Source organism: Helianthus annuus, chromosome 8 (genome assembly GCF_002127325.2).
Source record: "Helianthus annuus cultivar XRQ/B chromosome 8, HanXRQr2.0-SUNRISE, whole genome shotgun sequence".
Taxonomy (NCBI): Eukaryota; Viridiplantae; Streptophyta; class Magnoliopsida; order Asterales; family Asteraceae; genus Helianthus; species Helianthus annuus.
In genome coordinates, this window is record NC_035440.2 from 51,305,387 (window position 1) to 51,321,204 (window position 15,818).

A 15,818-nucleotide genomic window follows, 5' to 3' on the forward strand; every position below is an offset into this window, starting at 1 on the left:
GATAACGAAACGTTGTTGACAAGTAATGTGTTCTATATCACTGCTAATCGAATAAGAAGCATTATCATAACACGTTAACATTCCTTTTCAGTTTTCACTATTATGTTTTCAACACTCTTATTCAGTCTGTATTTTACAAATTTGGTTTCTGAATAACAGGTGTCAAGCTGCCATTATACAGGAAGGTAAAGTGTTTCCATAAAAGCATCCACAATAGATGTTTTAAGAGATGTTTTTAGTCGTTTTTGCCAAATCACCGTGTTTTTGCTATGATGGGACATGTTTTTATGTAATATTTTTTGTGTTTGTTTTTCCATAAAAACATGGAAAATAGACTAGTGGTGTGCTCATATGTTCTTCGATATATTAATATATCGAGAGATAATTAGTGGTACATGATGATGTCGTGATAGTTTTAAGGTTTTTTTTTTTATTTGATAGGTTTTGTTACTTTTTAAAATGGATGTAATAACTTACTAGACACGTTTGTAATGATTTTTGAGTTTCTTATTGTGGATTGTCTAAGTTTAACACATGGTTCCTCTTCGGTGGTAAGGAGGTGAGACACTGAGAATGTATTGTGGACATCTGGGAATCAAACGCCGGCACTACCCACTTTACTCTAGGACACGTGGTTTACCTCATGTTAGATGTCGGTCTGCTCGGTGGGGAGACGCCCAATGGTGGCATACACCATAATTCAATTTTCTGAGGTGATACGTCGAATACCTGGTGCCCATAATTCCATTTTTCTTTTTTGGATTGGAGTGTTGGCAATATGTCGAACACCTGGTGCTCATAATTCGATTTCTTGGATTCAAGTGTAGGATTAACCTTGCAAATTAATCCCAAGGAAACATTAACCAACTTATTGATAAAAAAAACTTGTCGTTTCTGCCACTAGTTTGCATTTGATTCTTAATATATTATTTCCTTAAACAAAAGTATTCGGTCCCATCAAAGACCACTTGCATCGACGACTTTCAACTTTAACAAGTCAATACTCGATGAACTTGCCAGGAAGCTACTACCAATTTTCCCCAAATCAACATAGATTCCAAAGTTGATCAACATCCAATTATTAAAGATCTCAATCATCTCCTCCCTAAACCCACTCAGTAACAACAATCCTCAATCCCAACAATGGCAGATGCAGCTGTAGAATTCCTGTTAGGCAATCTCAAACAACTTCTGGTCTACAACGCCCACTTAATCTCAAGTGTCAAAGACCAAGTGGACTCTCTATGCAACGACCTCCGTCTACTGGCAGCTTTCGTGAAAGAAACCACGGAGAGCCGGAACAAACACGCGGTTGTGAAAGAACTTGTTCGACGGATCCGAATCGAAGTGTACAAAGCTGAAGACATTGTGGATATGTACGTGTTCCACGCATCTGTTCAAAAATCACGAACCCATTTCGTGAAAGCGCTTCATATTCCAGATTACTCCATGAAATTACGAAGTGTAGGGAGAGAAATCCAGGATATACGAAGCCGTGTCAAGGAGATCCAGGATAATAAACTGTTTGCAAACGAGGTGTTCCACAAGACAGAAACTTTTATCAGGTTTTTCCTTTTCTTTCTTTCTTTCTTTTTTTTTTTTTTTTTATAAAAAAGGCAAATATTTCTATTTGTGTTCCAAGTAGTTGGAGTTAATTGCCAAAATCGCCCTTGAGGTTTGGGCACATTTGTCATTTTCGTCCAAAATGACACTTTTGTACCATTTTGCCCCCCACGTTTGTAACTTTTTGCCATTTTCATCCAAACCACCAACTTAGTTTATTTTTTCTGTTAAGTTAAAGGATATTTGGATGAAAATGACAAATATAAACCACAGGGACGAAAATGGCAAATGTGCTCAAACTCTTTTTAATTTCTTTTATTTAGTTAATTTTGTCACATATATAATAAAAAAGAATATACATGCAATTTTTATACGAAAAAAATAATAGTTTTGTCACGTATTTTTTTATAAATTTTCATCCATCCACTAACTAAGTTAATTTTTTTCTATTAAGGCGAAAGATGTTTTAAATTTTATAAATTAATCTAAATACAATTATGAATATTTTTGTATTAATTTATAAAATTTAAAACATCCTTCGCCTTAATAGAAAAAATTTAACTTAGTTAGTGGTTGGATGAAAATTTATAAAAAAATATGTGACAAAACTATTATTTTTTTCATATAAAAATTGCATGTATATTCTTTTTTATTATATATGTGACAAAATTAACTGAAACCCCCTTCCAGCCCAGTTGGTTCCCAAGTTGTTGGTTGGGCCGGTTCCTCCTTGGAGGTCACCGGTTCGACTCCCGGCTGCGGCATATTGTGGGGGGGGGGGTCGTCCCAATGATGGATCGTTTCCTACCGAGGCATGGTTCGATCCGGAGGGCAACCCGGTTTTACCCAGCTGTTACCCCAGCGAGTCTCTCGTGTGGAGGCAGTATGGTTTCCAGGCGAAGGTCAGTCAAAGCGGCAGTCGGGGCCCGATAGAACATCGCGTCTGAGAATGCTGGGCTGACGGGTAACCGTCCTTGACGGAGACCCGGTGACTAATGGTCCATGTACATAATGAAAGTCACCCTTCAAAAAAAAAGTGACAAAATTAACTAAATAAAGAAATTAAAAAGAGTTTGAGCACATTTGCCATTTTCGTCCCTGTGGTTTATAGTTGTCATTTTCATCCAAATATCCTTCAACTTAACAGAAAAAATAAACTAAGTTAGTTGTTTGGATGAAAATGGCAAAAAGTTACAAACGTGGGGGGCAAAATGGTAAAAAAGTGTCATTTTGGACGAAAATGGCAAATGTGCTCAAACCTCAGGGGCGATTTTGGCAATTAACTCTCCAAGTTGTTTATGGTATGGTTTCTGTCGTGTTATGTTGGGTTGTCAGGTTGAAATGTGCAACCCGACCTATATATTACGCGTTATAAATAGGTTGTTAGATTGCAAAGGGGTTATTGATGACGTGTTTAATAGTTTTTCTTTATAAAAATTAAAATCTTGAAAATGGAAAAAAAAAAACAAAAAACAAACATAAAGCAAGTGTTGTAAGAATAGTTAGGCGCTAGACAGGCTGTTGGGGTACTACTAGAAGTTAATCGGGATTAATCAGGAATAATCGGATTGAGATTTTATATGTAATTTTCAGTTTTATGTGTATATACATGTACTTTTATATGTATTTTTTAAGTAGACATGTTTTAACACCCCATATTTTCTAGTAGATAGGATTAATTGCCGGAATTTGCAGGTTTTGGTAAAAAGTCTGGCAGGAATCGCTAGACTGCCATTTTTGGCTAATTAGAACTGGATTTCACCACCGTTGACCGCCAATTGATTAATTGGCTGATTAGATAAAAAAATACTTGATGAGCCTCCGAATAGTGATTAATCAGCGACTAATCAGAGGCTAGTTTGGATTTTTACAACCATGAAATAATGTTGTAATGGTTTTATTTTAACTATTTAAACGGGTTAACATGGCAACCCATTTGTTATACGGGTCAACCTGAATCCAACATGTTTTTTTAAATGGGTCAACTCGAACACTAACCATTTTCTAAACAAGTTGTGTTAGTCAACCTAAAACCTTTTTGTTTTTCTTTTTGTGTCGTGTCAAGAATTTGTGCCCCTAGTTTACGGTTTGGTTTAAACTATGAAATCATCCAAACTAGTCATCGGTGGTGGTCTGGTTTCACGGGTGGTTTCTTTTTTAACTTTTGGTCAGTCGGTTTCAAAAACTTAAACCATAGTAAACGGTTTGGTTTACGTTTTATACCAAACATCGACTCGACCACTCCAATCATTGTTTAGTTTTGGAAAACTTGTATAAAGTCCCAAACATCCCAAAAGTCTTAAGCCTGAAGCCAAATCGTTAGTAACGGTTTAATTTTAGTTTTCAACAGTTTGATTATGGTTTTCAATAACAAAAAATGTTAGTAACGGTCTGACCTATAAACCGTTAAAACCCTGAATACACTCTTATCTAATTTTACTACTAAACTCTACATTTCAGGTGTCCTCCGTCTGTGGAGGAGGAGAACGTTGTGGGTTTCGATAAAGAAGCCGAAAAGGTTGTCGGGTGGCTCAAGGCGGCTACAGATGAGCTGGAGGTGATATCCGTGGTAGGCATGGGCGGGTTAGGAAAAACCACTCTTGTTAAGAAAGTGTACAATGATTCATCCGTACAATACGAGTTTTTCATCCGTTCGTGGGTTTATGTTTCACAAGTTTATAGCACACGTGAGGTGTTTCTTAAAATTTTGTACGATGTTACAAGAGAAAATAAAGATATGTCACAGTGGAGTGTTGAGACAATAGCTGATGAACTTAGAACAAGATTGAAAGACGGGAAGTATCTAATTGTTTTAGATGATATCTGGACTAAAAAGGCATGGGATGATTTGAGAATTGTGTTCCCCAATAACAGAAATGGTAGTCGAATCTTGATAACGAGTCGAAACAAAGATGTGGCAGTACACGCGAACACGAGTCTTGATCCTTATCAGCTTCGGTTTCTTACAGATGATGAAAGTTGGGAGCTTTTGGAGAAGAAAGTGTTCCCAAAAGGAACACGTTGCTCGAGGGAATTGGAGGATTTAGGGAAGCAAATCGCAAGAAAATGTTACGGGTTGCCTCTCGCAATTGTGGTGATTGCGGGGATTTTGAAGAAGAAAGATAAAGCGCGTAGTTCATGGGAGAAAGTTGAGCAGAAGGTGAATACTTATGTAGCTATGGAGCCGGAGCAATGTATGGAGGTGTTAGCATTAAGTTATAATCATTTACCTTATGATTTGAAAGCTTGTTTTCTATATTTTGGTGTTTTTCCAGAAGATTTTGAGATACCGGTATGGAAATTGATCCATATTTGGGTTGCTGAGGGGTTTATTCAGCGAACTGGAGACGCAAGTGCAGAAGAAATGGCGGAAGAGAACTTGCAGGATCTTGTGGATCGAAACTTGATATTGGTTGAAAAGAGAAGGGCTAATGGTGGGATTAAAACATGTCGGATTCATGATATGTTGCATGATATGTGTGTTAAACAAGCCGAAGAAGAGAACTTTTTTAAAGAAATCAAAGGTTTGGAACCATCAATGATTAAATTGGTTGATCCAAATGTCTTTCGTCGTGTTTCTGTTCATTCTCGGGTCTCGGATTATGTTTCTACCAAGCCTGATTCTTCACACGTTCGGTCTTTCTTGTGTTATGGTAAGGAAGAAACAGTTTTGCGTTCCGACCTCATAACATACTTCCCAGGCTCGTATAGTTTGCTTAGAGTTTTGGATGTTCTCCCTATTAGTTTCTCTCGATTCCCAAGCATCCAACTCGTTCATCTAAGGTACATTGCGTTGCTAGGGACGTTTGAAGTTCTTCCAGCAGCCATCTCGAATCTTTGGAACCTACAAACGCTAATAGTCGAGACAAACTTTCGTAAAATTGAGGTTAAAGCGGATCTATGGAAGTTGTTACAGTTAAGGCATGTTTACACAAGTGCGGCTAGTGTTTTGCCGACCCCGTCTTCTAACTCAAGAAAGGGTGGTAAAGATCCTTTGGTTAACGAAAACCTTAAAACCATGTCTAAAGTTTCACCGAATAGTTGTACCGATGTAATTTTAGCTCGAACACCAAATCTACAAAAGCTCGGTATTCGTGGGAACTTGTCATTGCTTTTGGAGGAGAAAAAAGGTATTTGTAAGTTCGATAATATTGCAAAATTAAGTCATCTCGAGAAGTTGAAATTGTTGAACGACACATACCCGATTTCACCATTGGATGGTAAGTTGCGTGCTCTTCCTGATTGGTATAAGTTCCCACCGAAGCTAAAGAAACTTACCTTGTCCGACACGATGCTCGAATGGGAGCAAATGTCGGTTCTTGGAAAGCTTCTAGCGCTCGAGGTTCTTAAACTTGGGGACAATGCATTTGTGGGGGAACGATGGGTGACACCCGATGGTGGTTTTGTTCAGTTGAGAGTTCTTCAAATTGGGAAGACGGATTTGGTGCATTGGGAGGCTGTTGGCTATCAATTTCCTCAACTTCAACGGATTAGTTTGAAGCATTGTGAACAGCTTGCCGCTATCCCTTCGGGTCTAGGGGACATATCGACTCTTAAGTTTATGGAATTGTCTTGGACTTCTCGTTTAGCAATTTCTTCAGCGCGTTCGATTCAAAAGAATTTTAAGCTTGTTGTTTTCCCTCCTGATCAAGACACTCAAACTTGAGGTCTAATTGATGTTACTGGTAAGAGGTGTAACTTAAGCTTGTTGTTTTCCCTCAAGAAGTAAGCTTGTTTTATTAATTTTAACTTCTTGTTAGTTTGTTAGTCATGCTGTACTTTATTCATTTGCAAAACAACAAAAAATACAGCATGTATTTTTGGGTCAGCGCAACGTGACCCATTTCTTTTATTCATATAGAGATTGAGACCAGACTAGATTCGAAGATGAACCTGGCATTAGACCATTAGTACTTTTACTCAACATTTTAAATGTAATCAACAAAACTAAAACCTACTTCCCATATTGATTAAAATATTTTATCCTACACAATTTACACCAAAATCTCTCCACTTGTGTCATATTGGGGTGGATATAGGCAAAGAAGGATTGGACTATGCCTTGTGTGAGGTTGTCAGTTCGATTTTCGAGCCCAACCGGGTTTTCGTCCCATCGTGTGTTACGCCATATAGAGTTCTGCTCTTATGGTGACACAACGACTGTCAAGAGCCGGCGGTATAGTTTCCCAGATGAAATTTGAAGCCAGCGTGGACCCGTTAAGACAACATAGTCTGGACAAAGTGAGGTAACACGGAGCTCTCCGATTTAGAGAGTGTGGTAACCTTATACATGAAGTTCACCGTTTAAAAAAATAAATAAATACCAAAACGTTCTTAAAAGTCCAACTACCAATCCACGACGATGGGCTTTGGGCCCAACATTAAGCCCAACTACCAAAGATTTTGATACGAATCAAGTGTTAAGTCTATGGGAAGTTTCTAAAAATTCACTCCATTGCCTAAGGCCCATGCCAAGTTAATAAACATTGTGAAATGTGAATAGATATTGCACAGCAAGATTTTGTGATCAAAACATCTAATATGAAATACAAGAGCAAACCCACCTACATCCAAAATATACATTTAACTTTCAGTTTATAACATCATACACAAAATTGCATTGGAGTCATTTGACATCAATATATTGGATGGATACATGTTCTCATAATAATATATATAACGAGTCAGTTCAATCTTTTCCTGAGTATGATTCTAATTTTTTTTTTCAAATTCAAAAGGGTTTACATTATTAAATTTACAATCGAGCGTGGGGTATAGGTTGTAAGCAAAGCATGGTCCAAAAGATTATGTAGTTGTATGACCTAAATATAACGGTCAAATGACTCAAATACGGTTTTTGTTACTCTGATTTAGTCAAAATATAAGCTTCAACCTATATATTATTATGTATAGATTACTAGGTTAGAACCCTATGTATTACACGGATTAAAAAAATGTAATTTTATATACTAAATAATAAAACAATATATCTTTAAAAACCTCGTTAATGTAATTTTATATACTAAATAATAAAACAACATATCTTTAAAAACCTCGTTTATTACCTGAATTGAATAAATGTAATTTTATATAACAAATAATTATAAAAATTATATCTTAAAATACCTTGTGCATTACATGGGTTAAATAAATGTAATTTTGTATACTAAATAATAAAAAAAGTTATATCTTTAAAAAATCCCACGTATTACGTGGGTTGAATACATGTAATTTTGTATACTAAATAATAATAAAAAGTTATATATTTAAAAAACCCATGTGTATTACATTGGTTGAACAAATCTAATTTTATATATCAAATGATAAAAAAAAATTATATCTTTAAAAACCATATGTATTACACGGTTTGAATAAATGTAACACCCCGAAAACGGGTTTGATAATCAAACCACGTTAATACTAAAAGACGGGTAAAGTATCGTTAGTGGTAAAAGTAACCCGGTGAATATTAAGATTTTAAATAAATAAACCTAATATTAAATAAAAATTTAATAAAGGCTTTTGAGGAAATAAAGTTTATAAAAGACCCGCGTTAAAGGGACTTAAAATAAACCGAGTCATAAATTCCCCGAACCCAATAAATTAACTAGGAATGTTTAACCTAGTTAATAAATGGGAATATTGTTAGAAATAAGTAGGTTGTGGCCTACTTAATAACTAACCAAACAAGAGGGGCCATATTTGGATAACTTGAAAGTTGTATTATAAAAATGAATTAAACAAAAAAATTAAATACACAGTATGTGTGTTCTAGACCCCTGTTCGATCAGAAGAGCTCCCCAGGCGCCAAAAACCCTAATTTCATCAAAACCATCAAATTGAAAGCTTAAACGAAGCTTAAATTCAAAATTGAACATGAATTAATGATCACCCAAGCTAGGGGATCATAAGGTATGTAAAATTTTGATGATTTGTGAAGTTGTGAAATTTGAAGAAACATCATAATCGCGAATTATGGATGAATTATTGAAGCTATGGCTGAATTATGATGTATAGTTAATTTGCCACACTAGGATAAATGGGTTTTAATCATATGATGAAATTGATGATGTAATTATGGTTCGAATCATCATATCTGTTATTAATAAGATGATACTTGAACGATTTAGGTGTTTAAGTATATAACTCATACTTGCTAAGAAGTAAGTTTTGTATGATAAGATGAAAATCGATGATATATTCATGTTGAATGATGTATGATATCATTATGTGTTAAAAATGATTAAAGTTGTGTTAATTCGATGAAATTCGATTACATGATCTTGATTGAATAAGTAATTAAACCGGTAGCATAAGAATGATGCTTACCGGATACTGATTAAGTAATAAAACGAGTAGTTGATCTACATCGTGTAATTACTTTCTTCAATAGGCAGTTTGACGTTTAAAAGTCAAAATGACCAAAAATATGATCGAATGATAATTTCGACATAAAACCCGTAAGATGGAGTAGTCGTGATTGATAATGACTACTCTAACCATCTTACGAATTGTGATGATAGCTTGACGCTTGACAAGCTAGGTGGAAGCTTGGGAAGGAAGTGGGCCAAACGAATCTAGTATGAGGGAAAGCATAATTTGGATGCAAGGTAAGTATAGCTTACACTATTCTTAATTCGTAGAATATTCTTTTATCGTATTAATTACGAGAAAGATAATTAAACATTTGAAAAGTGGTGTTCCGACGTGTAGTCGTACAGAACAAAATAAGCGAAAATGATAAGAAATCATAACAATGGTTAAAAAGGAGTAAATTGAGTATTCAGTCATATTATGATGAATAGAATAAGAACTTTTAATGGCTACCTTAAATGGTAAGCTAAAATATATAATAAGGGCAAAACGATGAATTGGTCACGTGTTGACAATAACCGTTAGTTTTGAAAGACACTTTATGGCGTAAGTCATAATGGGTCAAAAGCATTATGAAATAGTTTATAAGTAACATGACCGTACGGTATAAACCGGAGCGAATAATGTAGACGAGATGGTAATAAATCTCATCTCGCAACGATAAACGGTCACTTAGACTAAACCGGTCAAATGGTGAAGATATCACCATTTGAAAATATCGATTAATGAATATTGTCGAGTCTTATGTTCACAGGAGTGAATAGAGGAAGGATAATTGCATCGCTATTAATTAGTGATTATTAAAGCAATGTATTAAAACGGGTCAATATATTTGATCCGAGCCAGGTATGTAATAGGTTAACTACTTATTTAGAACGTAAGGTTCAATGAGAGTTAAATGAAGTCAAAAATAGATATTTGGTTACTTTAACAGGTAAACCAAATGATTCAAATGATGGTCATTGTGTTTTGAAAACATAATGACTTTTCAAACAAGATCATAGTTTTAAAAGTGGGATTTTGGTCAAACATGGCTTTAAAAGTCCTGCGTCGTAAAAGAAGGGTTAAAAGTGACCAAAATGCCCTTGTAAGCTAATTGATCAAACGACCCTTAAAGGTGGTTTGGAAACGAGTTTTAAGATCAACTAAATACTTAGAGTAAGTATAAAAAGCAAAAGATGTGAATCTTCGGGTCAAATGACTCTATATGAGTCTTTGTTGTAAAATGATAATCCGAGGTGTAAAACTCGGAATATATAGATCACCACATTATATCCACCACAAATATAGTTGTGGTGGAAGATGATTTGATAAGAAATGTGTAAATATGAAGTTAGAAACGAATGAAAGCGATTTGTGATTAAAATATGCTTAAATACTCTTAATGGGTCAAAATAAGCATATGAGCGAAAACGGGTTAAAAATACGTAAGAAACTCTTGGTTTGGACCTTGAATAGTAGGAAACTGATATAAGATGAGGTTCATGATAATTTGTATGCAACAAATTAGTTTTTGTTTGATAAATATCATGAACGGGTCAAAATTGGTAAAAAGGTAATAAGCCAAAGGCTTAAAAGTCTCAAATTTTGTTAATCCAGATGTCGGATTTTAACTCCATATAATGGAGAATCGAATTACGATCACGTAGGAAGAAACGTGACGTAAATCGGATAAATATTGAAAGAGCTATGCTTGTTTCAGTGAAAATCATAAATTCTGGAAATATGCAGCATTGCAGCTGCAAGTTCGCTGGAAAAAGCTATCCCTCGTGCCACGCGACAACGAAGGAGGTTACCGTCGCGACACGCGACGACTCTCGCGCCCCGCGAGAGTCTTTGTCTTCCTGGTCGCGGCCCGCAAGAGACTACTAGATCTGCAAAATTTTGTTGTTTGATGTGTTTTGACTTTAGAACTTCTTAAATCACATTATAAACTCCCTATAACTAACTCATTTCATGTTTTTATTAAATGTAGGCATATGTACGGAACCGGAGGACGATCAAGCTCAATGAAGAACCGAACACTATCAAGCATTCAAGCTTCCGCGTAATGATTCGTTGGCACGTTTTTAATGGCGAATAAATTATAAAATGTTGAATGGTTTTATTTCTTAAAAGTTTTTAAGGAATATGTATTTTGTAAATTATGTGTAAGCGGATTTACACAATTAAAGTCGAAAACTTTATAAAAATCGCATAAACCAAGTAAGGGTCTTACAATAAACGTATTTTTATATAAAATAATAAAAAAAATTATATCTCTAGAAAACTCCGTGTATTACACGTTGAATAAATCTAAATTTATATACCAAATTATAAAAAAGTTATATCTTAAAAAAATTAATCGATATACTCGATACGTGATGGATAAAGTGTTTGCGGAGATTGTATATAGTAAATAATAAAAAAATTATATGAAACCTCCTATATATGATTTTTATATTTAATCATCACATTGGATATGGTGATTGCGGAGATTGTTCTTGAAAAGATCTAAATCGACAGTCATTTGAGTGATAAAATGTTGGTAACAATTCTGACAATTTGATTTATAAATTATGTAATAAAATCGTATAACGGTTTTTTAATAATGAAAATAAAAATAAATAATATATTAATACAAAATTTTGTTTTCGTGATAACTAATTCATTTTATTTAAAAATATCTTAAAATTTAAATTTGAGGATACTATTTTATTAGAAAAAAATAAAAGGATTCTAAAATAATATTTAATATTAATTTATTATACACTTAATTAAGATAAACACTACGCCAAAAAAGGCTTACGGCCACACAAAAAAAGAGTGACCATACGCCTTTTGTCACACTTTTTTTTCAACTCAAGTGTGACCAAAGGTCCAGTTATCATAGGTATCATACGGCCACATTCACGTTTAGTGGCCGTAGCAACTTTAAAGTGTGGCTAAAGGGTACCACTATCTCTTGCTGGAAATCAGACATTATGTACAATAAGTGTGGCTAAAGGGTAACAACAGCCACATGAATTTATTGTAAATGTGATTGTTTCTATTATATAGTCACTTAAAAGTTTGTTTTAGCCACATAACTTTAAAAAAATGTGGCAAAAAGAGTTGTTGTAATTAAGCATTCCATTTATTAAGTAAGACTAAATGTTTGGAACGGCCACATGAACTCACTGTAAGTGTGACCGTTTTATTATTTAGTCACATCTGTTTACTATAACTGTGGCTAAAAAATATTTCTAGACACTAAAAACAACTTTGTAATTTTATATGTGACTATTGTCTAACCTTTAGTCACACATAAAATTTTGTGATTTTAAGTGTGACTATTGTTTAACCTTTGGTCACACATTTTTTTTTTCACATGACATATGTTATTATTCCGTCACACAAAAGTAATAAAGTGATGATAGCGTGGCTAATGTTTATGTAAAGCTACATGAAGTTTTGTGGTTTTAAGTGTGGCAATGGCTAACATTTGGTCACTTATAATTTACTTTCTCATGACATTTGCTATCATTTCGTCACATAAAGTAAGGATAATGTGGCTAATGATTATGTAAAGCCACATAAAACTTTATGATTTTATGTGTGGCTATCATCTAACCTTTGGCCACACAAATTCATTTTGTGCATTACAGATGCTATCATTCTCTCACATAAAAAAAATCAAAATAAGGATGGTGTGGCTAAAAGTTATGTAAAGCCACATGAAATTTTTTTTCTTTCTAAGTGTGGCTATTGTGTAATCTTTAGTCACACATAATATTTTTTACCCATGGCTTTTGCTAATATTTCGTCACACCAAAATAAACACAATGGCGATGGTGTGACTAATGATCAAGTGAAGCCACATGAAATTTTGTAATTTTAAATGTGACAATTGTCTAACTTTTGGTCACACATAATCTTTTTTACCCATGACAATTGCTAACATTTCGTCATGGCAAAATAAACAAAGTGACGATGATGTGACTAGTAATTATGTAAAGCCACATGAAAATTTGTAATTTTACTATGTGACTATTGTTTAATCTTTGGTCACACATAATTTGTTTTTACATAACGTTTACTATGATTTTGTGACACAAAAAGATAAAATGACAATGGTGTGGCTAATGATTATGTAAAGCCACATGAACTTTTGTGCTTTTAAGTGTGGCTTATGGCTAACCTTTAGCCACACATGTATATCCAAATAATAAAAAAACAATAATAAACATGAGAAGACCTAAAACCAAATAATATTAAAATTAATAAACCAAAATCTGTGCATGATAATACCAAAAACAAAACTTCTAATCAAAAACTATCTACAAATGTTGCAAAAGGAAATGATTGTAAACATAAAATAAGTACTAGTTTAAAGTGTTTTTCTTGTTCTTCTTGCTCCCTGTTTTTTGATGCCATCTAGCGTTGTAAAACATATCTTTTGCTTTTTAGCGACTTGAGTTGTAGAGTTTTGTGTTTGAATGCTTGATAGATTTGGTATCTGAAGCAAAAAACATGAAAACAAATATCAATAGCTAGAGTAGTTAATCATATATTAATAAAGAACAAACCTTTTGGCTAGTTTTGACAAGGTATTTTGGCCAAGCAACAAAAGTATTTAGTGCATCCCCAACTCTTTTGACCTCACATGATTCTACCGGTAAAAATGCTGCTTCTTTTACAACTTTATCAATAGAAACTCTATAGCAATTATCTTGTAGTGGAACTCCATGAATGCTTTGTTTTCCCATTGACAAATGAATTGTACCATAAGCCACACAGTTGTTCATATTTATAGTATACAGAGTACACTTGATCTACAAAAAAAAATATTTTATATTAACATCTTAAGGTTAAAATCAATATAAATATGTATTTCGTAACACATACCTCTAGGACATTTGTTGAATGTGTATTATGTATATTTTCTTGTGATTCCAACTGCGATGATGTCCCAAGAAGTGAAGTCTCTTGCGTAGACACAACATCTTTTTTTCTAGTTTTCACATTTTCCTAAAAACATTGAATTAATTAAGTTATAGAAAATCAACAATCACACATAAAAACTATAAAAAATACGAAATTGTCAAACACTTACCGTTATCATTTCTTTTTGCACCATTTTAGAACTGTTAGCATGAGAAGTGACTTCTGTTTGCAGTACTTTACTTGATATGTTAGATGTGGTAACATTAGTATTGTCCTTTGATCCAGTACTATTGTTCATAGATTTTACCTACAATTCAAATAAATGTGTTATGAAATATCAATAATTCCATGGGAAATTATAAAAAAAATAATGAAATTATCATACTTACCGTTGGTGCCATTTCTTTTTGCACTATTTTAGATGCGGTAGCATTGGCCTTATGCTTTGATCCGTCATGTTTATCCAAAGAATTTACCTACAAAATGTAACAAGGAAGCAATACAGATAACACGATTCGATAAAACAGGGAAAATTTCTAAAATTGTAATGCACATGGTAAATTTATATAAATAGGTTGCTATTTATGGTAGCTAACAATGGTTAACATTTGAAAACTATTAAGGTATTAATTTGCTAATAAAATAAGTCACTTACTTGTGTTTGTGACATTTTGTCTGCAGATAATGAACATATTTGTAAAGTTTGTCCTTGTGCAGTGATGTGTGTAAAATGCAACATATAAATCACATCAATTAAGGCATAAAACTAACCCTTTTTAAGTACTAATGTTGGAAAAAGAGTGTTTTTGTCTTCCTTTTGTATTTTCAGGATGAAATGAGCTCAAATTCACAAAAGAAGCAAAAAGACAACTAAGTCTAGCATAAATACAAGAAAAGGAATAAAAGTAGACTGCCCGGACCCTCAACAGCATCCTCCAGAGCAAAGAAGAGAAAGCAGAAGTCTGAACACGCCCCGTGCTCAGCCAGCACGGGGCCGTGCCCAAGAAGCAGCATAAAAGACAAACTTATAGAAGCTTCCATTGCCCACCACGGGGCCGTGTCCAGCGGGCACGGGGGCGTGGTGAAAGTACAGCAGGCGCATTAATTGTAATTGCGAATTACAATTAATGAGGAGAGAGAGTGTCAGACGGGCGCGGGGGCGTGTCCAGTGGACACGGGGCCGTGCCCAGCCTTCTGTTCAGCCTATAAATAGGAGTGCTTGGTTTCATTTCAACTCATCCCTTGGCACACCACCTCTCTCACACTTCATCCACCACCCACCACCACCATAACACCATCATCCACCACCATCATCCATTGTCCATCGTAGAGTGTGTGAGTCGTCTCGGGATCCAAGATTGATCGTAAGAGTTCTTGACAATCAAGGCCATGTTTGCCTAAGTCTCTTACATCACTTGGTGAAGACAAGTGTTTAGTATAATACTTTTTATTTTCAATCTTTTGCACTTTTTATTTGGTTTTGTATTAATGACTTTAATAACTAGTTGCTTATGTTGAAGGTGATCTTTCCTTATCGTTTGTCCGTGGTGTCTTGGCATTATTTTACTGTCTATATAAAATAAAAGATTTTCACCATTCATATCTCCACGGTCTATATGGAGGTATGTTGGCTACCTGGTCGGGGGTTAAGGGAACGGTTTGGTAAGAATCTTGCCGTTGTTCAGCGTTTAGAGGTCCTGCTTGGGACCTGGGTCAAATTTAGTAGGATCTCCTTCAATGCCCATAGGTATTGGATGGCGGAGATCCAAACTCTTTGACCCCCTCATAAGTTAACTACTATTAATACTATAACCCGGCTATTTAGGACTGTATCCCTGCTGACTCAGACTACTTAGCCGAGGGTAACGTCACCGCCGAAAGCGGGGCCTACCACAATTTGCATTAATAACTTAATTCATTATCTTTCAATAATCTGACCCTTTAGGATTGTATCCTTGCTGACTCAAACTACTGGG

At 34.6% G+C, this 15,818-nt stretch overlaps 2 protein-coding genes across 2 annotated transcripts; one reads left to right on the forward strand and one right to left on the reverse strand.

Moving 5' to 3' along the window:
* The first annotated feature begins 818 nt into the window (after positions 1-818).
* Positions 819-6,438, forward strand: LOC110872859 (putative late blight resistance protein homolog R1B-14). Its single transcript, XM_022121748.2, has 2 exons — positions 819-1,565; positions 4,024-6,438. The coding sequence occupies exons 1-2, from the start codon at positions 1,144-1,146 to the stop codon at positions 6,227-6,229; spliced, it is 2,628 nt and encodes an 875-aa protein (XP_021977440.1). The 5' UTR covers positions 819-1,143; the 3' UTR covers positions 6,230-6,438.
* Positions 6,439-13,223: 6,785 nt separating this feature from the next.
* Positions 13,224-14,557, reverse strand: LOC110869997. The gene is made up of 6 exons (XM_022119194.2): positions 14,498-14,557; positions 14,232-14,318; positions 14,012-14,149; positions 13,804-13,926; positions 13,485-13,730; positions 13,224-13,414 (listed from the first exon to the last, which is right to left on the reverse strand). Exons 1-6 carry the CDS (start codon positions 14,510-14,512, stop codon positions 13,286-13,288), a joined length of 738 nt encoding a protein of 245 aa, XP_021974886.2. The 5' UTR covers positions 14,513-14,557; the 3' UTR covers positions 13,224-13,285.
* Positions 14,558-15,818: the final 1,261 nt, after the last annotated feature.